Raw genomic sequence first — 24428 nt, 5'->3', positions numbered from 1 at the left:
AGAAAGAAAGATCTACAGTCAACCGAATCCTTATAACTGATTGATGATAGTTTTTCTTTTAAATTTTAGAGTTTTTTGGGGAGCTGCAGAAACTAACAGATAAAAAAACATTAAGTATCAGCAAAACAAGTTCTACATAAACGTTTACACGGTTGAAACAGTCAATTGATACCTTTTATGTTCCTTTGGAATTTCAACCATAGATAACGAACTGGATCTTCCATCACTGTATTGGATACCTAAACTACATACAATTGCTGGGTCTTCCAAGTGCTCCACGAAACCTCTTTCTAAATTATTAATATCTCTTTTAACAGTAATCAAAGACAAAGTTTTTGTGAAACTGCCCATTCTAGAGGTGGCGTAAATCAGATGTGGATACTTAAAATTCCACTAAAATACAAATTGAAAGAGTTGGTATTGCTTTGTTTCATAAAAAAAGAATGGCCAACGTAGATACAAGTATCTTGTCGTAGGGAGGGATAAATCCTACTTTGTAAAGGATCACTCTGATTCAAACAAAAAGTTCTCAGAAACTGACATTATCAAGATGCTTGATTTCCTGATTGACAACATCGGAGGACGTGTTTTTCAACAGACTGTCGGCATTCCAATAGGAACCAATTGTGCCCCTCTTCTTGCCGACTTCTTTCTTTATTATTCTGAGGCTGACTTCATACAGGAACTTCTTAGAAATAAAAAAAAAGTTAGCAATATCCTCTTACTCTACTTTCCGCTATTTAGATGAACTTCTTTCACTAAATAATTCAAAATTTGGTGACTATTGTGAACGCATCTATCCAACTGAACTAGAGATAAAGGATACTGTAGATACAGCTAAGTCGGCCTCATATCTTGACTTACATCTAGAACTTGACAATGCGGGTCGGTTGAAAACAAAACTTTACGACAAAAATGATAGTTTCAGCTTTCCAATTATAAACTTTTCATTTTGAAGTAACAACATTCCAGCAGCACATGCATACGGGGTATACATATCTCAATAGATACGATATTCTCGTGCTTGCATTTCTTATTATGATTTTCTTGATAAAGGGTTGCTGCTCACAAGGAAGCTATTAAACCAAGAGTTCCAAACGGTGCAGTTGAAATCATCCCTTCGTAAATTTTACGGACGCCATCACGAATTGGTTGACCGTTATGGAATAACCGTTTCACAAATGATATCGGATATGTTCCTTACGTCGTAACTACAATCCCTTCCCTTTCATGAATGTGACCTATCGAATTAAACTATTTACCGGATTTGTTATCACTTAAGTAACACGACGGGTGCCACATGTGGAGCAGGATCTGCTTATCCCTGCGGAGCACCTGAGATCACCCTTGTTTTTGTTTGGGTTCGTGTTGCTTATTTTTTAGTTTTCAATGTTTTGTCATGTGTACTATTGTTTGTCTGTCTTTTTTTTCATTTTTAGCCATTGCGTTGTCAGTTTATTTTCGATTTATGAATTTGACTGTTCCTCTGGTATCTTTCGTCCCTCTTTTATAAGTGCTAATTCCACTAAATGAGTATATAAATTTTATTAGGAAGGGAATCATGGACAAATTAAAAAAAAAAGAAAAAAAAAGTAGATTGAGGGAGTATTTACAAGTTTAATTTTGGTCAAATATCAGACTCCTGATATGAATATTTGATCTTAAATCAAGATTTTTTATTTTAATGATTTTGCAAATTATCTTAAAAGAACTACTGTATATACATGATATATATATATATGAAGTGCAAAAAAAAAAAATGACTCATCAAAACATTATACATGTATACAAAAATATCACTAAATAAGATTCACTAAATAATAAGCAAATATATCTGATTGCAATTAAAATAAAAATGAATACAAAATGTCATAGTGAGTGATTCGGGCTCTTGAGGGCCTCTTGTTTCGATATTGTCTGTTCAAAATTGAGGAATACAAATAAAATGAAACGGATTTTTAGTACTTTCAAGCTCGTTTTAAAGTCAGTAGCTATATAATTATCAATTTTGTTTTGAAGATTAGAATGGCTTCAGCTAGTGGATCATATTGTGGCGTGTGTGAAGCTCAGGACGTGGTTAAAGCAGCTGCCTTTTGGTGTCCGGAATGCAACGAAGGGATATGCACATCGTGTGAAAAGCACCATCGAGCTTCAAGAGGTACAAGAAAGCATGAGGTAACTTCAATGGATGATTATAAACAAATACCGCCCATAATAGCAAGTATAAACCAATACTGCCCAGAACATGACAAAAAATATCAACTCTACTGTTCTCAACATGAACAACTTTGTTGTCCGCTTTGCATCACAACAAATCACAAGAAATGTGATTTGTTAGCAATTGATGAAATTGTCAAAACCTCGAGGAATTCAGCATTATTTGAAATTATGGAACACAATTTAAAAGAAATGAAAAACAACATAGACAGAATAGTGGAAGATCGAAGGCAGAATCAAGAGATAATCAAACAGCAGCGGCAAGGTTTTCAGACAGATATAAATGAAATGCGTGCTAAAATAAACATACATTTAGATAAACTTGAACAAGAAATACAACAGGATTTACAAGCTGCGGAACAAAAGGTCATGTCACAAATAAACAGATTTGTGCAAAAGGTTTCTGACCATGAGAAAACAATAGATGAGCTACAGAAAAATATAGCTGCGACTAAACGTTTTGCAACTGATCTTCAGACATTTTTTGGCGGTAAAATGTTTGAGGCCAAAATACACGAGGAAGAGAAGTTCATGACGTCTTTAATAGAAGATAGTGGCTTACAACAAATACACTTACAATGTAAACTAGACAACAAGATGTCAGACATACTGTCCATGACAAAGATCGGAGAGATATCCGTTACAACAAAACCATCAACGATCTCCATGACGACGGATAGAGAAAAACAAGCTCAGAAAAGGATACCAACGATATCCAAAACAATAAATGACATTTATCTTACCTTACTAAAACAAATTGAGATATCGAAAAAAGAAAACAGAATTGGAATCACGGGTTGCACAATCATGCCTTCTGGGAAAATGGTCTTCGTAGACCAGTCCAATGATCAGCTTGTAATCCACAATGATAAGGGGTTGTTTGATTGTGAAATACCTGTATCACATTTTCCTTTAGATGTTACATCTATTAATGAAAACACGGTTGCTGTCACCCATAATGCAGAGCCTTATCAGATAGAAATCATCAACATCGTCAATAAAAAGATTGTAAACCAGATTAAAACGTCCAATCAGTGCTACGGCATTACAAATGAAAATGAAAGACTAATATATTATGAAGTAGGAAGTGGTATTCAAATAGCAGACGTCAAAAGGGAAAGTACTGCCACCACAGTAGTTAAAGTCGATGGCAAGCATAACTGGAACTATGTAACAACATCTAAAGGCAAGATATACCATACAAAATCTGAATCAGGTACCGTAACATGCTACACAGTCACGGGACATAAGGTTTGGGAATATAAAGACGAATCTATTTTGAAATCTGTTCATGGAATAGCAGTTGATAACGATTCCAACGTGTACGTGGTATCACGTAGAAATGACAGTATAGTCGTACTTTCACCAGATGGAAAGCATGCGCGTCAATTGTTAGCAAAGGAAAATGGGATTCATAGCCCTTATGGTATCTATTTTGACAAAGATAGAAATTTTCTACTGGTAACGAATTCACGTGGACCAGCCTTTTTGTATAATATCAAATGATCGGCTAAACATTCAGAAATCGAAACGTTTGAAACATTCTGTAGACTTTAAAAAATATGATTTATGTAAAAAGTGTAAAAATATTATTGACATTACTACAATAACATGTTTACTCTGTATCCAATTGAGTATACTTAAATAAATTTGTAGAGCCAATTTCCTCAGAATTTATTTCACACCTGGGCCATTTTCAGAAAGACTTTCAATCTTTACTAAAATTCACATTTTCGTAGGTAAACTTAATTTACTTTGAGATTCGAACATTGGCTTATTTCTGAAAAGACGACCAAGTAAATTATCAGCGTCCCTGAAAAATAGCTCAAAACCGCATTTTGTTAATTTTGTTTTACTAAAAAAAAAGATCTCATATTTCCGATTTTTACATATTTATGACGATTATGATTTAAATATATGTATTTTCAGACAAATACTGAAAAAGATAGATTTTGGCAAACAAAAATCATAGAAAAGATTTTGTAAAGCCTTTCATAACGCCACTCTATGTATGAACTAATAAAAGTACAGACTACAGTGGAAATTAGGTTTGTAATGAGAAAGGGCCTAGTTGCCCAGGTAGGCTGCCATGATAAAACAAAGAGCGCAGAAAGTAACGTTAAACGCCAACAATCAAACCATTAATCATTGTTATTTTTGTAATTCATTTTTATAACATCAGTGGTTGTTGGTTGCATTGAGAAGGATTTTGAATTATTATAAATGCCGTGGAAAAATCACATTGATAGAATACATAAGTTTGCCAGCTTCACTTATGAGATGAATTCCTAGTATAGTCAAATTTAAAAAGAAAATAAAACAGTTAAAATTCGTACCAATCGGAATTACATGTATTATTTTATAGCTGACTATGCTGTATGGGTTTTACTCATTGTTGAAGGCCTTACGGTGACATTAACTTGTAAATTTCTTTGCCATTTGGTCGTTTCACTCATTGGCAATCATACCACTTCTTCTTCTTTTATATTAGTTTATGTAGTAAATGTATTCAAATAATTCCATATTTATATTTAAGTGAAAATAAAAGAAAATGAAACAGCAACCTGTCAAAAACATGAAAAGACATCACGGCATTTATTGGGTTTTTATATGGGATAATTAAGATAAAGACTTTTTTTTTAATTTTACTGCTATAAAAAAATGTTTCACTGCGACCCTGCTTGTTAAGTTTATACTATTGGTTGATACGAAACAATGGGACTTTTTTGAGACAACGAAAGAAACCACCCTAACTGTGTAATACGTTTTCAGTTAAACATTCTACAAAGTGATTTATTTGCATGGAACCTTAAGAATGGAAAATATGGTCACCATTGGTCTTTCGTTGACCGGCAATAAAAACTCTCGCCAAAGTGGGGCGTCCGTTTGGCTGTCCGGGATGTACAAGTACGCAGCAACGTCCGGTAAAAATCGGGACATATAATCCGATGCCTTGTGGAAAGAGAGTGCCATGCTCTCTGCATGGTAAGACCCTTGGGAACAAATCGTTGAGGGGTCCGTAGGTGGCCTGTTGCAAGGCTAAATTTCTGTCCTATCCAATATACCATCATTTTTTTCTTGGCAGTCCAAATTTCCCCGGCCTTCATGCCGGTCGGCCTCTATGGCAGGACATACCTATTGTATTCAATGTTAATTTGTTCTGGTCCTGAATATGCATGAAATATTTGCCACTGGACTTAAAATTCCAACAATCAGTCAATGATATGTCTTGCAAACAAAGTGTAAGAAAATTAGAATTTTTGATACTTTAAATGTTGTAGGGGAAATATATAAAATATTATGTCCAATCTACGTTTAGATAAATTGAAGAGTAGAGGATGTCCTAAAAAAATGGACTTAAAATTCCAACAATCAGTCAATGAAATGTCTTGCAAACAAAGTGTAAGAAAATTAGAATTTTTGATACTTTAAATGTTGTAAAGGAAATATATAAAATATTATGTCCAATCTACGTTTAGATAAATTGAAGAGTAGAGGATGTCCTAAAAAAAAAACGTCATACACAAGTTGTTTTCTATTTACCGTCGCATTTCCACGCATCACGCATAGTGATTTTTTTTTAATTTATTGCCCCTTGCCCCTTGATAAATATCTTATCCCTCATTTCAAAGCCTTACTTTTAATTTAAAAATACAATTAAATGGAAAATTATTGTGCCGATTGAAAAGTTAAACCATCTTAATCAACTTTCGATTAGTTTAATGTAAATGTCTAAACGTTTTCATCTTAAATGTAAACGGGGGGGGGGGGGGGTCTTAATTGAAATCCATAGATTTGTTTTCAATAATTTTGCAAGATGTAGTCTTTATCATGCTTTATCAAGATATAATAAAAGTATTGGGTCACGAGGCTTCTTTTCAAGCTACAGGTTGTGCAAAATTGTAATGTTTTGCATAGATTATTTATGAAAACTTCTATTTTGTGTGATAAAAACAAAAAATATGAGAAGATAACTCTTATAATGTGCTTTTCAAAAATGAAAAGAAGAATTGAGGTCACTTGACTTGTCTTCCTGCTACAAAAACAACATGTAAATTCATAGCACATTCTTATATCAAAATACCTTTGTATATGAGTTATCTCTCCTTAAATGACAGAGTTGAAAAAATTTAATTAAACAAAAAAATAGTCTGTATCTATAAGAAATATTCTAAAAATATTATGAAACAAACAATTTTCTTCATTTACTTGAAAAGATTTACAAATGATTAACATTCTTCTGTCGAAATTTACCCATTTCAATAAAGATCTAGACCGATTGTTTCCTGCTATTTACAATCAAAGATGGTGGAAGACAACTGATCTACCTTAAGAAAAATTGAAGAAAAACAATGGGTTGTAGTGTTCTTATTAATTTAGCGTAATACAGACTTAATGTTTTTACTTTTGTCTACAATTTGAAGATAGCGATCACAAGAAAAGCGACAAGGCGGACATTGAAGTTGCAATGTTTGTAAACAAAGTAGTATTTTGCGGCAAACAAAACAACAGTAATATAATAGAGAGGAGAAATATACCAGATGAATATTTAAACTCATAAATCGAACATAAAGTGACAACGCCAAGGCTAAAAAAGAAAAAAAGACTAACAGACAAACAAAAGTACTCAAAACAAAACATAGAAAACTAAAGACTGAACAACACGAACCCCACCAAAAACTGGGGGGATGATCTCAGATGCTCTAGAAAGGTAATCAGATCCTGCTCCACATCTGGCACCCGTCGTGGTGCTCATGTTAGTACAAACCTGGTAATAAGTCTAATTCGGTAAGTCATATTCGGAAAAAGGGACGGGACTGTCAGTTTATACCTTGAACTGTATGAGACGACCATATCATCCGTGCAAATCAAAGGGACTGTTAAACACGTATAAATATACATAATTAGCTTAGGAAAATTGTACATAATTAGGTTAACAAATTGAGGTTGTAAAAATCTCAATGTCCATTACTCTCGTGACCAATTTGTGGAAATTATTACGGAAACAATATTTCAGTTACAGTAACTTTACAGTCAGAATTCTACTTCGTCAAAATTATCTCCCAATTACGCCACCTTATTTTTATAATCGTAAAAATGAAAGACATTATAGTGATGACGCGCTGTCAATTTAGCTCTGACTTGAAAACCGTTAAATTTATCCACATAGTATCATTACGATCCTTATATATGCCAGTTGTTTTTAAAAGACAAATGTATCTACTAGCTATTGAGCATCATTCAATGTACGTTTATGCATTTGGTCAACTTAATTAGCTATTGTTTTAACACTTACTCAGAAAAATGCTCGAACTACTTGACTTTCAAAGCTCATAATAAACGTGTTTACACACTGATATAATATGGTTATTAAACATTACAAACCTGTAATCGTATAAGACACTATACACCTCGTGTGCTTGCATTAACTTATCCAAAAATATATTTATTTCCAGGCTAAATATTCCGACATGTTATTTACATTTAATAAATTTTAGAATCACAATTTCCGGTTAAGATTTGACTAAATACCAAATTATTGATATCGTCAGGTAAATATGCTAGGCAGAGATGCAAATTGATGATTTAAAAGGATAAATCTATTATCTTTCTTTGGATTTTTTTTTTCGGCGGAATTTATTTTTACGCACAAAAAAGATCCATGTGAATTTGCACCTACCACAATCGACTGTTTTGTGAAAATCGGTATTATTTGAAATTTAACAAATATCTCGAAGCTCAGTTCGATAATTTAAGTAAATCACATACATAAGATGCATAAAATCCTAAATTAGGCACATTCATTAAATTTTTAACCCCCATAGAAACAGATGTTAACAATTCAATTTACTAACTTCGCCTTTTTTACCTTCTCTAACAAAGGGTTCCATTTCTTTTGTTTAATTTCACCTGGGTTTCCGCCTGTTTGGGTTCACGTTTTGCTACAGATTTGAGGCAAATTTAGAGCTTAGCATTGTACAGACAACAGTCGATTGTTTACCTTAAGATGTAATTTTTTATGTGGGACTGCTGTCTCATTAAAGTTAACATGGGACAGCCCCGGTATTCCAACACCCCATTAGTCCGACAACCCATTGGTCCGACACCCCTTTAGTCCGACACCCCATTGGTCCGACCCCCAGTAGTCCGACACCGAATAATTGAACAGTAGTTATTATCTTTTTATATTAGACAGCCTAGTGACGTGTTTATTTAATATTAGAATGCGTTTAGAACCGACTGGACAAAGTTATCAGGGTAGGTTGGTAGATATGTATTTGTTATTTGAAATATTGACCAATAGAATGATCGAGATGAGGACCTCGTTGTCTCCTGTGACTAAAAAACGAGTACTATTAATATTTCAACTACAGTACACATTTTGTCAAACTAGAATATAATTTGTGAAGTTTTGTCAAAATACTTGCATACAGATTCGTAACTCTGTATCTCTCCCAAAGCAGAAAATTAAGAAAGTTAAGGCTACTAGCTATAATGCCTTCCAAAAAGAACTCTGTAAAGTTCTCCGTATACCAAGGAATCTGTTTGACTATACGAGTGCTCAATATACGAGCTGGTAAATATTAATGATGAAAACAACAATTAAACTAATAATTTCATCATTTTCTAGACATCTAACATTTATATGTTAGAACCTATTTACCTTTTGACAAAACATATGTGTTTTTATAATGTGAATGTTTATTAAATATCAAATATAATGATAACGCAATTATACAATTCATGCTTTGAGACGATCCCTGTACGCGTTGTGTGTGAAGTACTTAATACAGCTGTTGTACGGGGCGCCGAATGGGACTCTTGTGGTTTTGTACTCAAAATTCAATTTTGTACGGACAAAATTCAATTTTGTACGGACAAAATTCAATTTTGTACGGACAAAAGTGACTTTTGTTCAACAAAAATAAGTTCAGTTTAACAAAATTTGTATCATACTACAAATTTAAAATTTTGTCATACATAATTATCTATCAGCGGACAAAAGTCACTTTTGTCATGACAAAATTCATTTTTGTTACACAGACTTGAATTTTGTTACCTAATTTGAAAATTGGGCGACAAAAGTCAATTTTGTATTCAAATTAGTTTAGTCTGGTTTCTGTGAACTAATTAGCATACAAAATCGACTTTCGTTACACAAAATTGACAAAAATGAATTTTGTCTCAACAAAATTGACAAAATTGACTTTTGTCTCAACAAAATTGACAAAATTGACTTTTGTCTCAACAAAATTGACAAAATTGACTTTTGTGAGACAAAATTGACAAAATTGACTTTTGTCTCAACAAAATTGACAAAATTGACTTTTGTCTCAACAAAATTGACAAAATTGACTTTTGTCTCAACAAAATTGACAAAATTGACTTTTGTCTCAACAAAATTGACAAAATTGAATTTTGTCTCAACAAAATTGATTTTTGTCTCACGAAAGTCAATTTTGTCACATAAAAGTCAATTTTGTTGTTACAAAATTGAATTTTGTCGTCACAAAAATGAATTTTGTCGTCACAAAATTGACTTTTGTCTCAACAAAATTGACAAAATTGACTTTTGTCTCAACAAAATTGACAAAATTGACTTTTGTGAGACAAAATTGACTTTTGTGAGACAAAATTGACTTTTGTCTCAACAAAATTGACAAAATTGACTTTTGTCTCAACAAAATTGACAAAATTGACTTTTGTCTCAACAAAATTGACAAAATTGACTTTTGTCTCAACAAAATTGACAAAATTGAATTTTGTCTCAACAAAATTGATTTTTGTCTCACGAAAGTCAATTTTGTCAAATAAAAGTCAATTTTGTTGTTACAAAATTGAATTTTGTCGTCACAAAAATGAATTTTGTCGTCACAAAATTGACTTTTGTCTCAACAAAATTGACAAAATTGACTTTTGTCTCAACAAAATTAACAAAATTGACTTTTGTCTCAACAAAATTAACAAAATTGACTTTTGTCTCAACAAAATTGATTTTTGTCTCAACAAAATTGACAGAATTGACTTTTGTCTCAACAAAATTAACAAAATTGACTTTTGTCTCAACAAAATTGACAAAATTGAATTTTGTCTCACAAAAGTCAATTTTGTCTCACAAAAGTCAATTTTGTCTCACAAAAGTTAATTTTGTCTCACAAAAGTCAATTTTGTCTCACAAAATTGAATCTTACCTCACACAATTGACTTTTGTGATTTAATTTCCATATCAGGTAACAAAAGTCAATTTTGTATGCAAATATGTTTATATTTGCATACCTTTTAGACAAAATTGACTTTTGTCATGACAAATATGAATTTTGTCATGACAAAAATTAATTTTGTCTACACAAATGAATTTTGTCATCACAAAATTGAAGTTCTCACAAAACAAGTCTGTAGCACATAGTTTTGTAAGACAAAAATGATTTTGTTATGACAGAATTGAATTTTGTACAAAACCACAAGAGTCCCATTCGGCGCCCCGTATGTTGTACATTGTGACAAAAAACCTTTGAATAGTTTATTGATATATAATATCCCAGAATAAACCGATTATTTTTGAACGTTTATCATTTGATATTTTGTATTCCAATCATAGTATGGGAAAATGTTGGAAAGCATGAAGAAAATTAAGAAAACGATATTACTGTTAAAAATATTTATCTTAGGTCGGAAACCCAGTGGTCGGAAAGCAGAAACTTTAAGATAATCAAACAAAATGATTTTTCTGTCAAAAATATCTAACTTCATTTATTTAGAAGATACTACCAGACCAAGTGAATATTCATTATTAAGTTTAAACTGAGACTGAATTTATTCTTAATAGAATATAAATAAAATTGATATATATATTTACGTGCATTATGTCTCACAGGTTTGAACAGTCATTACATTATGAAAAGTATATGCAACGAATGAGCACCAATGAGCGTACTGTCGTGAATGAAAAAAAAATACGTGCATGGTTTTAATTCACAAGGATTTTAAATCCTTGAATCTCACAAAAAGCGTAATTAATATTTTACAAGAATCATAACAAAATTCAATTACTATCATAATGTTAATTATTTTATATTGTTTTAGTATGGATTTATAAGTCTCTGCTTATATTTTGTATAGCAATATATTCACATAGTGGAATGTCAGACTTTAAAAAGAGATAGATTTGATAAATAAAATGTCCATCCGTAGATACTTGACGTTTGTGTTTATTGATATTATATTGTATGTTTTCGGAAAAAAACACTGACAGGAATGTATGTTAAGTATAAAATTTCATTTCATTTTTTGTTTTGTTTTGTTTTAACCATAGATGTATAAACCCATATATATCTATGGTTGAACCTTATAGCATCTAAATACTTGTACTATGGCACGATTTTGAAAATTGTATTCATTGTGTTGACCAGCTTATAATCATTCACATTATATATCACCCTGTTCACACGCACACTATCGGTTTGCGTTCACAAAAATTCCGGATGAAATGTCAATGAATCCGGAGTCAAAACACTCGAGTTAGGTAGTTTGACATCCGAATACAACTATTAGATTAATATATGTGATGACGCAAATGCGTATTCTTATCCAGAGTATCAGTGCGTATGCTTTTTATTTTCTATTTCTTGAGCGAAAAAAACCACGTGCATGCATAAATATTAATTTCATTCGTGAATGCGAATTTTCGCTTTTCTTATCTAAATTCAGAACACGGCAGTAAGAGCTTGACATGTGACTTCAAGTACGGTCATCATTACTTACGGTATAATTAAAGTTATCTCTAGCTGTTTCTCTTTTTGTTTTCTTTTTTTTTTGAGTAACTGTCCTGTTATAAACTTTGACATTTTCGAAATGCTAAGGATTTTCTACCCAAGGAATAGATTACTTAACTTCGTACTTTATTCGAGCGTCACTGATGATTCTTTGTAGACTTTACTCGCGTCTGGCGTACAACATTTCAATCCTGGTATCTTTTTATATGAATTGGTTCTTTTGAAAATTTGAGATGTTTTATGAGACCAAAACAAGTCTCTCTATATATAAGAGGTTCCAATGAAGCTGGTGTGTTACTCTCAAGAAAAAATTGGGTTCACGTATTGCTTTTCTTTTTTTAAAGAAAGCAACTTGTTTTAAGAGATAAGTGCCTGTGTATACATAAGTTATTGTGACATACCATAGATCCACTTGCCAAATATTAAATCTTCGTAGACATAAATTAAAAATTATGCCGCAGGATAATTACTGCACGAGAAAAAGACGATAGAGAACAACAAAATGCTTTAAAATTGGTATCTGTTGCTTTTCTGACAACAAAGTCGGAAATACAATGTAAAATACACCTTACTATCCGATAAATTATATTTATTCTATATTATGCAAAATCGTTTACGAAGAAATGTTTATTTAACTAAATATCTATCCTAAAATAAACCTGATTATTAGGGTAGTATCAGTAAGTCAGTTTCAAATTTAAAAAAAAATACTTAATCAACTTAACGAGTATAAAGATAATGACTGTTAATGGACACTTTTTGAAAAAGACAAATGAAAAAAAAAAATATTTAACAGAACTGTTTCATAAACATAAATTATATATAAGGCTTTAGAAATATTTGTACAGGAATGGACCCAAACAGCTCTGACACAGAAAAAAATGTTGTTTGTCAAGAAATGAAACACAATTTTCTTCGTATATGCTGGTCAAAGTGTTGTTAGATTTTATTTTGTGATAAGGCGAAGCATGGATACATGATAATCAAGTCGTATGGGTGGGAAAGGCCGGATTCATATTTCCCACTTTTTTTATGAAACGATACATTATAGATTGGTACATGTACATGTAAAGTCTTGTTTTTATTTTTTGTTCTTGCGTCCTAACTCTCATTACATTCATGTGTCAATGTCAAAGAAATGCTGTGGGTTGGTAATTAGAGTTATTTTCACGTGTTTGCTTGTTCTGTACATTCGATTGGCATTTCGACAGGTAATCGATTATTTGTAAATCGGAAAGAAAAGAAATCCGATTAGTTTTTAAAGAGGAAAAATATAACACGAAAGGAAATAACAATGTACAGAAATAGAGCTTGTTGTTTTAATAATATGCAATTACAAATATAAACGCTGATATTAAAAGTATATTTCCATGGCTATTCGTGTATGATTGATTTTTATTTGTTTAATGTCCAGTGGCAAGTGTTTCCTGTATTTTTAATACAAGTTCATTCTGCCTGCAAATTTCATCTGTTTTATCAAAGCTTCCGCCTAAAAAAAATGCTTCGTATATAGAACCTATTAGCATTGATTGAACAATTTTACTATCGATGTTTCGAACAGACTTTTAAACTCACTAATTATAATGTTATCAATTAACAACTCGAGAACTTTCAGGTTTGAACAATTCTATGAATAGATTTTCTATTACGGCAGTAATGCACCTTCCTTTGTCGGACTATTGGGGTGTCGGACTAATGGGGCGTCGGACTAGTGGGGTGTCGGAATATGAACCTCCGTTTATTCAGAGATGACAAACTTTTATCTAATAACTCAAAATGAACAACAATCATGTTCATCTTATCTATCAAGTTCAACTTTAAATTAATGATACAACCATGACAACAGGTACAAAAATGTTAACGTCAAGCTTCGACTTACAAACACTTAATAGTTGAGAGTGAGTGTTCAGGGTTCCTAATTTTAGAGCTGAAGTCATTTCTTCAATTAATTTTATGGACGCCACTATGAATGACTTTCTTAAAAAAGCAAAGCAAATTTCTGTCTCATTTGTCATAACATCAATTCAGTCTTTAATTCCTTTACATTATTTATCATCAACTCACTTATATATAATTTGTCATGCCATTGAACATTATGACAGTTGCAAGTGGAGAGGGAACTGTTTCCTCCGAGATATCCACTTTTTTCAGTGGTTCATGTTGCTGAATTGATTATCTGTATAGTGTTTTAAAGACTTATAAAAATAAGGAAATTCGGTATGATTGCTTATGAGACATCTTTCCGTCAGAGTTCAAATGGCCTGGCTTATAGAAAACAGACTACTTTTCTTCGATCGTCTTTTCTTATTAAAAAAAATCCTTTATTTTACAGTTGATTTAACTTAATTCCCTATATTGCAGCTAAAGATTATGTATGATTTTAGGAAAAGTTTAAAAAGTTCATGTGGTTACCCCAACCACTCCCTTATAGATGTTCTTTGAATATGTAAAAGTCATGAACATTCTGAAAACGTATGATACGCGGAATTAAACAAAAAATACAAAAAAAAAATGTACGAAAAGAGAGACAGAGAGACAGAAGATACTAAGGGGACATTCAAAACTATTAATTCGAACAGAAAGACAACAACAAAAAAACAGACAATATAACAATAAGTCCATACAATACTACATACAACACTTAAGCAACACGCACCCGATTTAAAACTGTAAAGCTGTAAAAAGGAGAAGGTTAATTGCACCTATTTTTTTTAAATCCTTTCATTTAAATTGTTTTATATGAATTTTAGTTTGATACTAAATCAAAAATGCTTATAAAAAATGGAAAACTTTACAACAAAGCCTTATGTTGAAATCGTTAATTGCTGAAAAAAATCAACAAAACTTTTAATACAATAAAAAATTTTGTAACATCTAAAAAAATAAGTAAAACACAATGAAAAATTAGTTAACCAATTACTTCTAGCCAATGAGACGGTCATTCTTCTTGTATATGGAATGATATTCTATTTATTTTGTAGGAAAACAAAAAAAGTGTTTTTTATAGCGTTTGCAATTAATTCAAGTTTTGTTTAAATTCTGAATAGTCATGACCAATAAAACAACTTTTCCACCCGAAACTAATTCAAATTACGCAATTGTTAACTACTGTGTAAATTTGTTTATTTATATTATATTCAAATCTGGTGTCTATAATTATCAACTTTTTTAGTGTGTTTTCATTAAAATTCAGTATATTCATTGAAACGAACGAACAGTTTTGTACAGGTATATGATTTTTTAGCTTTTACAACTTTATCTTAAAATAATTGTGTCAGGTTTATTTATCTCGTGAGGTCTGTAAGTAAATTATAGAAAGAACATTATGGACGGAAGAAGGTATTTTGAGTACATTGTTGTCGGCTGTGGTGGAGTTGGTAGTGGGACATTCTATTGGCTCTCGAAACAAGTCGGTATAGGTAAGTATACATGTGCTAAGTTTATTTCTATACTACCCTAAACGTTTATAATACCAGTGATAGATACATACTATTCATCACACTATACAATTAATCATGAATGTCCCTAAAAAGCATGTAACGAATATATCTAGCTATCATACATTGTATTACCTTTCAAAAATATACATGTAGGAACCTAAGGCTTGACTAGGCATAACACATATATATATAGTGATCCTTGGACTTCGCCGGTCAGTCAGTTTGACAAGTGCGAGCTGAACCAATAAACAGTGAACTAGTACACATTTTCATTTAGGGACCAGGTGAGGCCCACCTCCGGTGTGAGATTTTCTCGCTGCATTGAAGACATATTGATTGCCTTCGTCTGTTCTAGCTGCACTTTGGTTGAATTGTTGTCTCTTTGACACATTCCCCATTTCCATTCTTAATTATATGTTCATAGTATATGCAATCACATGCCTTGGGAATTGTCTTTAACACGAACTCTTAAGCTTGCCACATATAAACGAACCCTTGTAACAACTACATTGTTTGTGAGAGAGGTAGTGTATATGTATTTTTTTACAAGGATACAATTCTACTCTGTCAAATATGCTCTCATTTTGTTATTGATAGTATAAATGTCACACCCGTCATGTCGGTCGTCCTTAATGAAATATCATATCTAATAATTAAAAGTATTTTAAAGTTGTTCTCGTCCTTTAATACAGATGCAATATTTGCCACCTTTTGACGTCCTTTAATTAATATGCATGTAATATTTGCCAATAGACGTCAGCATATTAAACCATTCAATTACAAAATGGTATAATTAAGTAACATTTTCTGTACCTTGAACATTCAAATGGATTGTAAATTTTGAACGTCAATACAAAACTGTTCTCAAATCAAAGTTTTAAACGATTTGATATCAAATCAAACGTAGGAAATGGCGAAAATTTGCGTAGGGCAAATAAGATTAACATTTAAAAAATCTATGTTAAGTATTATAAAAATGTATTACAAAGGAATCTCATATATGGCAAAATGTGTGCACAATGTATGCTACTTCAACATTGAGACATTTCTTGTGTACATCATACTAAACTACAACATGTAGCATGACTGTTTGTTTATCTTTGCTAAATTATATTTTCAGTGTGATTTTTTTTCTTTTAGATTGGCTTTATCCGTTAATTGATTTTATTACTTGCTACTATACAGTTTAAAGAACTTAATTATAAAAATATATACACCTAAAGCTAAACATCAAATTTTTACAATTAAAATTTAGTTTTGTAAATCAAAAACTCACCTTCATCAATTTAGATATCAGTCCACTCACTGCATTATTCAACCGGAAACCAGCCAGAACAAGAACCATGACCCCGTGACAACCTCTCCCACCTGACACTTGTGCGTTCTAAACCTTCATCATTTATTCTTTAAAATGCTAGGCACTAAGGGGCTGAGGGGGAGGGGGAGGGACCTCTGATTTATGAAGGTGATTATTTAATTTACAAAACTTAATTTTAATTCTAAAAATTTGATTTTTATTACATTAAATACCTCACCTTCATAAATTTAGATAACAGAATATAAATAAGCGCTGAATCCCCATCACTAGGAGGAGAAAACACAACCTGTTGAGTAGCAACTAAAGGCCCTTAAGAATAGAGGTTGTCACAATGGACCGTAAATAATGGTTATAAAAGGCACTATCAGACCTAAAAAACCCAGCTGACATGATTTCCGACATAGAGGAGGAAATAAAAATGTTCTAAGAAGAGGCTAAAGCTCTTACTTCGTGTGCTTTAACTTGATGTTTAACGGAAACTTCAGAAGAAGCAGACTTATAAGCCAAAATGGCAGTATTACAAATCCAGGTAGACATGGTTTTAGCAGAAATGTCAGAAATTCCATTTTTAATAGGAATGAACAACCTAGAAGAACCAGCAGATCTTAATTTAGCTGAAGAAGCTAGTAACTGATGACTTATCAGCCGCAAAGCGGAGACAAGACTCAGAAATAGACAAGGCATGAATCTCACTCCTTCTGCGACCAGTAGCGAAAGCTATCAGAAAACAACATTTATAAGATAAAAATTTCAAGGAGGCTGAATGAAAAGGTTGACAAGGCGGGAACTGAAGAACCTTCAAAACTAAACCTAAGTCCCAAGAAGGAACCAAACGCCTTTGACGAGGTCGATTAAGGCAAAAGTGTTTTTCAACAAAGACAAAAACTCATTGTCACCAAAATCAGAGCCTCCTGAAAGTGATATTGTTCTGGCTATGGCAGATATACATCCCTTTATAGTAAAAAGAGAATAACCCTTGTCTTCAAAAAGATGAAGGAAAAAATCCGTTGGACAGTAACTGTGAAGGGATCAATCTGTTTCGACAGACACCAAGTACAGAAAATTGACCATTTGGAGTCATACACTGCTCCTGTAGATTGTCTGACTGATCCTGTGATACACTTGGTTGCTCCCTCAGAAAAGCCTCCCTCTGAGGGAATTCCTGACAGCAACCAAGCGTGCAAATGGAGATTCTCTAGACCCTGATGAAGTTTTCGTCCTTTGAATTCAGACAGTGATCCTCTCTTAGAGGAAGACGAAGAGGCTTCGCACAACACAGAAGTAGTAGTTCTGGGAACCAAGACTGTCTTTGTCAAGCCGGGGCAATAAGAATGGTCTTGCAAAGATCCCTTTGAATCTTGTGCACGATCTTTGGAAGAAGACGAAAAGGAGGGAACATTTAACTGAACATTCCCTTCCAAGATAGGGTCATAGCATCTACTGCCCAAGCTTTCTCGTCTGGAATGGGAGAAACTTAAGTCTCTAACTTGTGATTCAGACTGGTGGCAAAAAGATCTATATAAGGACGATCCTAAAAAAGAATGATCTCCTGAAACACTGACGGATGAATTTCCCATTCTGGGTTCACTGAAACACGGGAACGGGAGAGAGCATCCGCCAGAAGATTTTGACTGCCTGGAACATGTCTCACTGACAGAATTATATCGAGACTGTGACACAGAAGAAGAATTTCCTTGCTCAGATGATACAGAGAAAAGGAATGAGTCCCCCGTTGGTTCTGAAGATAAGCCAATACTGTGGAGTTGTCCGTGGCAACCAGAAGTGACTGACCCTGAATCACAGCCTGAAACTGACGGAGAGAAAGAAACACAGCTCTCATCTCTAGCAGATTGATTCGTTCCTCCAACTGAGCACCTGACCAAAGGCCTGATGCTGTTCTGCCCTCCAGATAAGCTCCCCAACCCATCAGACTCGCATCTGTGAACAAAGTTAGGCTGGGGTCTGGAGGATCCAACAAAACTCCCTAGTTCTGAAGATGTTTTTCCTGAAGCCACCATTGAAGATGAGGTAACCATTGAAGAATTGGAACAGGTGCCTCCCACAACTGAGAATTTGGGTGCCAAAACTCCGATAGATACCACTGGATTGGACGAATGTGTTGACGTCCTAGTGGAATGACGTCCATGATCGAAATCAAGAGACCCACCAGCTGAAGCAATTGACGAGCTGGGACAGATGAAAACTGAGTCAGAGCATTGACTAACTGACATACCTTGATTACCTTCTCTTCTGGAGGAAGCACTAGACCCAAATCTGTCCGAAAATGTTCTCCCAGGAAATTGAAACTTTGACTCGGAATTATCTCTGATTTTCCCCATGAAATCAAAAAAACCCAGTCTCAGGAGTAAAACGAGAAAAATGTGTGTGTTCCTCCAAAAGAGATTGGCAATGATTCTTGATAAGAGAATCGTCTAGGTAGGAGTGAATGAGTACTGCCTGAGTATGAAGATAAGACACCACCGTCTGAAAAATCCTGGTAAAAACTAGAGGTGCAATAGCCAGGCCAAAAGGCATAGCCTTGAAACTGTAAACCTTGTCTGCCCAAACCAGTCTCAGGAAATGACGAAACTTGTGAGAAATTGGGATGTGAAAATAGGCATCCATCAAATCTAGAGAAGTTGTTCAAGTTCCTAGATGAATAGTCGACCTGATAAACCTGTTGGTCTCCATTTTGAAATGTGAGACCACTAGATACTGATTGAGAACAGAAAGATCTAGAACTGGTCTCATTTTCCCGTTCTTCTTGGGAACCAAGAACAGCCGGGAATAAAACCCTAGATGAAAAGAAGGATTGACCTCCTCCAAAACACCCTTTTGAATAAGAATGTTCACTTCGTCTTGTAACAACTGATTCATCTGAGAATCCTTTGTCACTGACAGATTGATTGGACAGGAGAAAGAGGAAGCTGAAGTTCCAATCCCCTCCGAAAAATCGAAAGTACCCACTTGTCTGAAGTTATCAGAGCCAATTGATCTAGAAAATGGACAGCCTGTCCCCCACTGGAAGATGAGGAAGAGGAGAAGTATAAATTTCCTCTTCCAGTGGGGAACGATTCAATGGAGGGGACAATACATCACTTACCCTGCTTCTTTCCCTTAACAACTTTAGCTTTCTTCCAACTAGAATAGTTGGAACGAGAAAAAGCTGGTCTCTTCGTAGACTGTGAAGAAGAAGAGGTAGAAGCCTTGGGTTGATGAGAAGAAGGATTGTTAACCTGAATAGTCTTGACAAATCTTTCCCCATCAGTGACCTTCACATCCACCTTGACCACAGTATGGGCCTTATTCACCTCCTCCTGTAACTGCTCTTAGAAAACAGAGAACAACTTGTCCTTAGACAAAGGAGAACTGACAAGTCTCTGCTGAAGCGCTTCAGGGACAGTCGATTTATCAAGAATCTCCTGTCTCTTAGCATAAGTAAAGTTGGCCACAGTACCAAGAAGAAGGAATTGAGACATTCCAAGACTCTTGTCTACCTGAAGCAGCATAGACCTCAAGTCTGAAAATTCCTCCTCTTTGTCCTTTAAAAGAGACCCAGCTGCTGACAAAAAGTGCTCAGCTGTCTCAACCTTAGATTATTCTCTGACTTGACATAAGAAGCTTGAGAAAGTCTGAGGCCATCCAAACGTTTCGAACCAAGTAAACTAGAAACATACCCAAGGAGATCCATGGATCTCAAAGTCCTTAGATCTACATCTTCCTGGGTAAGAGGCAGGTCCGAAACCAGAGAACTTACTACCACCAGTTTTGCTAGTGTTAGCAAGATTCTCAGCCAGAGAAGAGATTACAAAAGACAAAGCAGTTGTTAAGTGCCCCGACTCTGGGAAAGAATAATACCCCTTAGCCTCTGGCTTGACTATACCTGAGCAAGCCATGAAATCCGAAGGAGTAGAAGAAACCCTAGGTGGAGACGACATGGGCATATCTGACAATCGAGTAGACCAGACTACTTAGGCAATCCGAGTTTGCTGAAGAAGGCTCATTAGGAATGAAAGCATCTCCCGCTGTGCTTACTACACTGGCAACATCTGAAAAATCACCGTGGTCATCCAAAAAGTTACCTTCCTGACTTCTAGGAGCCAAATACACCGAGTCATCTTCCAACAACTGTCTAGGAGGTCTGGGAGGGTCCTTTGCAGGATCCTGAGACAGACCCCTAGACTCCATAAGCTCAAGCCTGTTACTAAACCCCAAGAACTTAGCATTAACAGTAGCTTGAATCTTGTGTATGGAGGTGGTAAGACTCCTCATCTCATCCTTAAAAGAGGATGACTCTGAAGAAGGTCTACCACCAAACTTCTGACCAGACCAAACTGATTGAAACGCATACGGATCAAAGGGCTGGGGAGAAGGCGGCAAATTGGACATACCAATAGACATGGGAGGGTAGGCAAAATTCATTGGCAACCTAGTCCTAGAAAAGGGGTCACTCCTGATGCCAGCTGGTAGAGTCTCCTGCCTGCTTGTCGTGCAAGACACAGGAGACGTTGGTATCTCTGCAGGCCTAGTAACGGTATGTGATACCCTGCTAGGCCTAGATAGCCTCAACTGACTAGCACCAGGAGTGAACGGCAAAGTCCTAACAGGAACAGGTTCTGAGTCCTGTTCCATACCAACACCTGCAACACCTGGAATACATTCCAAACTTTTATCACAAAAGTCATCCGAATGGGTGGCCGAACGCCAAAGGGACAACAAATTACTATTGAAAGTGTGTATTTGACTGCCACTTACCTCTTGGGTAGCCGAAGCTGGAACTTTATCCATAATATTCAGATACAATGATGATAAATGTATCTAAATATACTTATAATAAACAAAATTATCAATTTAAATTTCTATATATATAAATAAACAACTTGTTTGCAAAAAAAAAATTCCTCCTCCACAAAAGCGTGCAGCATGCGTTTATGAACCGGAAAAAATGATGAAGGTTTCGGACGCACAGGTGTCAGCACTAGTAGCACGATTTCAGTCTGAAACGGTCATTTTGGTCTGATCACATCTTGATTGACTGGATTTACCGCTAGAGAAATTCGTCAAGATATTTTAGATCGTTCAGTCGTCGTTCAGATCGATAGCCTCATCAGGTAAATCAGTCTCGTTAAGGCATGTCAAGACGGAAAAGACTGAATCGTCTAGCGGGCTGTTAAGATCCGTTACGACTGTGTCAGACCAAAACAGACTACGGATAGAAAATTACGTTAAGATGTTGTCAGACCGTGTCAAGGCATGTTCAGATTTTAAAAATTTGGATAAAAAACGGGTGAAACTTTCACAGTGATTATCAGGGGTTGCTCCCCTTTTAAGAATAAAATAAAAATTAGAAAGAAGACGGTTTATGTTAACTGAAAGTGTACCATGTCCCCTTAATTAAATAGAAAAAATAATCAACTTTAATTCTTGCTTCTTCCTATTTAATTAATTAATATTTTTTATATTAAAAAAAATAAGTAGCTCAAAGTCAAACTGCTGCACAAACCGCTGCGACTTGAGTTAAAAATCAACAGATTGCCGAAGTATTATTTATTTATTGAATATTAAAGCATCTGAAACAATATAAGTGATTGCAAATACATTTGTGCAATTACTGACTGGTGCCGTGGTGAAAAATTTGTCAACTTGACTTATCAGTTATAAATTAAAGAATTACAGATGTTCTTAAAAAAATACGGGATGTCGGGATGATCATAGTGACTTGAAAACGCGTAATCATGTTTAATTAAATTTTGATGTATTTTTTTTTTTTAATATTGGAAATGAAAAAAAAACATTATCACTTATTTTCTTTATGTTTTCCATATAAATTTCATTTTGGGTAAATTTGAGGCAGGAAAAATCTATTAAATAACCAATCTCGCAGTGTACAAATTATTCGGAAGACTCTTAACATGTTCTTGGATTAATTTGCACTTCTCATAAGTGCAAATTGGAACCACACTTTTTTTTGTCGTAGAATCATCAAATTTGGCAATAATGTACCTCTGGGGATAAATAACACAATACAAAAAAAAATTTGGTGTGGCTCGCCCGGTTCGGCAACTGGAGTGAAAATAGTGACAAAATCCTGTAGGATATTTTTTTCTCCCATAGGATTTTTAAAAATCCTACAGGATTTTGAGAAATCCTATAGGATAAAGTCATAATCCCATAGGATATATTTTATATCCTACAGGATATTTAAATCCGAAGGGATTTAAAATCCCTTAGGAGAATAAAAATATCCTATAGGATATAGTTTCTCCCTTAGGATTAAAAAAATCCCTTAGGAAAAATAAAAGCATTTCCTATAGGATATTTTTTATCCTACAGGATATTAGTCTAATAAAATAATCCCATGGGATTAAAAATATCAGATAGGATTAATAAATATCCTAAGGGATTTCATTTCAGAAAAAATATCCTGTGGGATAAAAAAGAATCCTAAGGGTAATAAATAAATCCTAAGGGTAATAAATAAATCCTAAGGGAGATTAAAAATCCTAAGGGAGATTAAAAATCCTATTGGAGATCAAAGCAACTCATAAGAGAGAAAAAAATCCTATGGGAGAAAGAAATATCCTATAGGAGAAATAAATATCCTATAGGAGAAACAAATATCCTATGGGAGAATGAAATATCTTATTAGAGAAAAATCTATTTGTGAACAAAACCAAAGAACAGAGAATAGTTTTATATGTTTTTGTAGTAGGTAATGATATTATTTTATTGGAGCAGACCAAATATTCCCAGATATTATTGTTTAAGAATTGTTAATTTTTCTACCAATGACACAAATTACCGATAAGTGTACTTCAAACATGGAGCCTGCATTGAGTTACTGCTACTGGTCCGTTTGTTATTTTATGTTTATTATTGCCATTTGCGTAGTTTCTTCTGTTACCTATTTCTACATCTGACTCTGGCTTCTTTTAAATCGAGTTTTCTCTTGTTTAATGCATTGTGGTTGTTTATTCCTCATTTGCTAAAGGAATAGGGGCCGGTTGAGATATCAAAAGTCATGAGTAAACATCCATCGCCTGTCTCAAGGCAGAAACCTTTATCTTTTGGTAATCTCATGTGCTTTTTTTTCAATTTAAGTTCAAAAGTGCATTTTAGTGTTTAGTGTAGCAACCATTTCACTGAACTATTATACATTATTGTTTAGTGACCAAAAGAGGCCCGCCTCTATGTGCGGAATTTTCTTTCTGCATAGAGGACTCATCATTTTGATCTCATCAGGGTTCCTGTACTCAACCGACTTGTTAGGTACTGAGACATGACTGTGACACCATCTGAACAAAAACTGTGAATAAAATCAGAAGCAAATTTAAAACAACACATGGTGTTGGGGCTAAGAATACCACCAGCTTTTCATTGAAAGTAATGACAAGACAGAAACATGCGTCCAACGGGTATATCCAATACACTACAATTACTTAAACAACTTTGAAAATCGTACATAAGGCCAGACTTTTTATTTTATCTGTTTAACGAGAAAATTTGTAAAAAATTAGGGTCGAGGGGGCGAAATAAAAAAAAAAATAAAAGTGCAAAATTGGTCCAGTCGACACTAAAAATAAAAATAAAACCATTATAAGTGACTTTTTTTTTTTTTTTTAGAATTTATCAAAATACAAGAACAATGAAATGAGAACAGACCAGTATATTAACCCAGAG

At 34.0% G+C, this 24428-nt stretch overlaps 1 protein-coding gene across 1 annotated transcript in view; it reads left to right on the top strand.

Moving 5' to 3' along the window:
• The window catches only part of LOC143078611 (monomeric sarcosine oxidase-like), a 49436-nt gene extending 32054 nt beyond the window's left edge, over window positions 1–17382 (top strand). The window contains exon 10 of the mRNA XM_076253465.1: window positions 17278–17382. Within this exon, the coding sequence (XP_076109580.1) occupies window positions 17278–17382 (105 nt within the window). The remainder of the gene's footprint in view (window positions 1–17277) is intronic.
• The last annotated feature ends 7046 nt before the right edge of the window (window positions 17383–24428 follow it).

The sequence above is a fragment of the Mytilus galloprovincialis genome, chromosome 6 (genome assembly GCF_965363235.1).
Source record: "Mytilus galloprovincialis chromosome 6, xbMytGall1.hap1.1, whole genome shotgun sequence".
Lineage (NCBI taxonomy): Eukaryota > Metazoa > Mollusca > Bivalvia > Mytilida > Mytilidae > Mytilus > Mytilus galloprovincialis.
The sequence above is the reverse complement of the archived record's forward strand: the minus strand, read 5'-3'. Positions and strand labels throughout refer to the sequence as shown.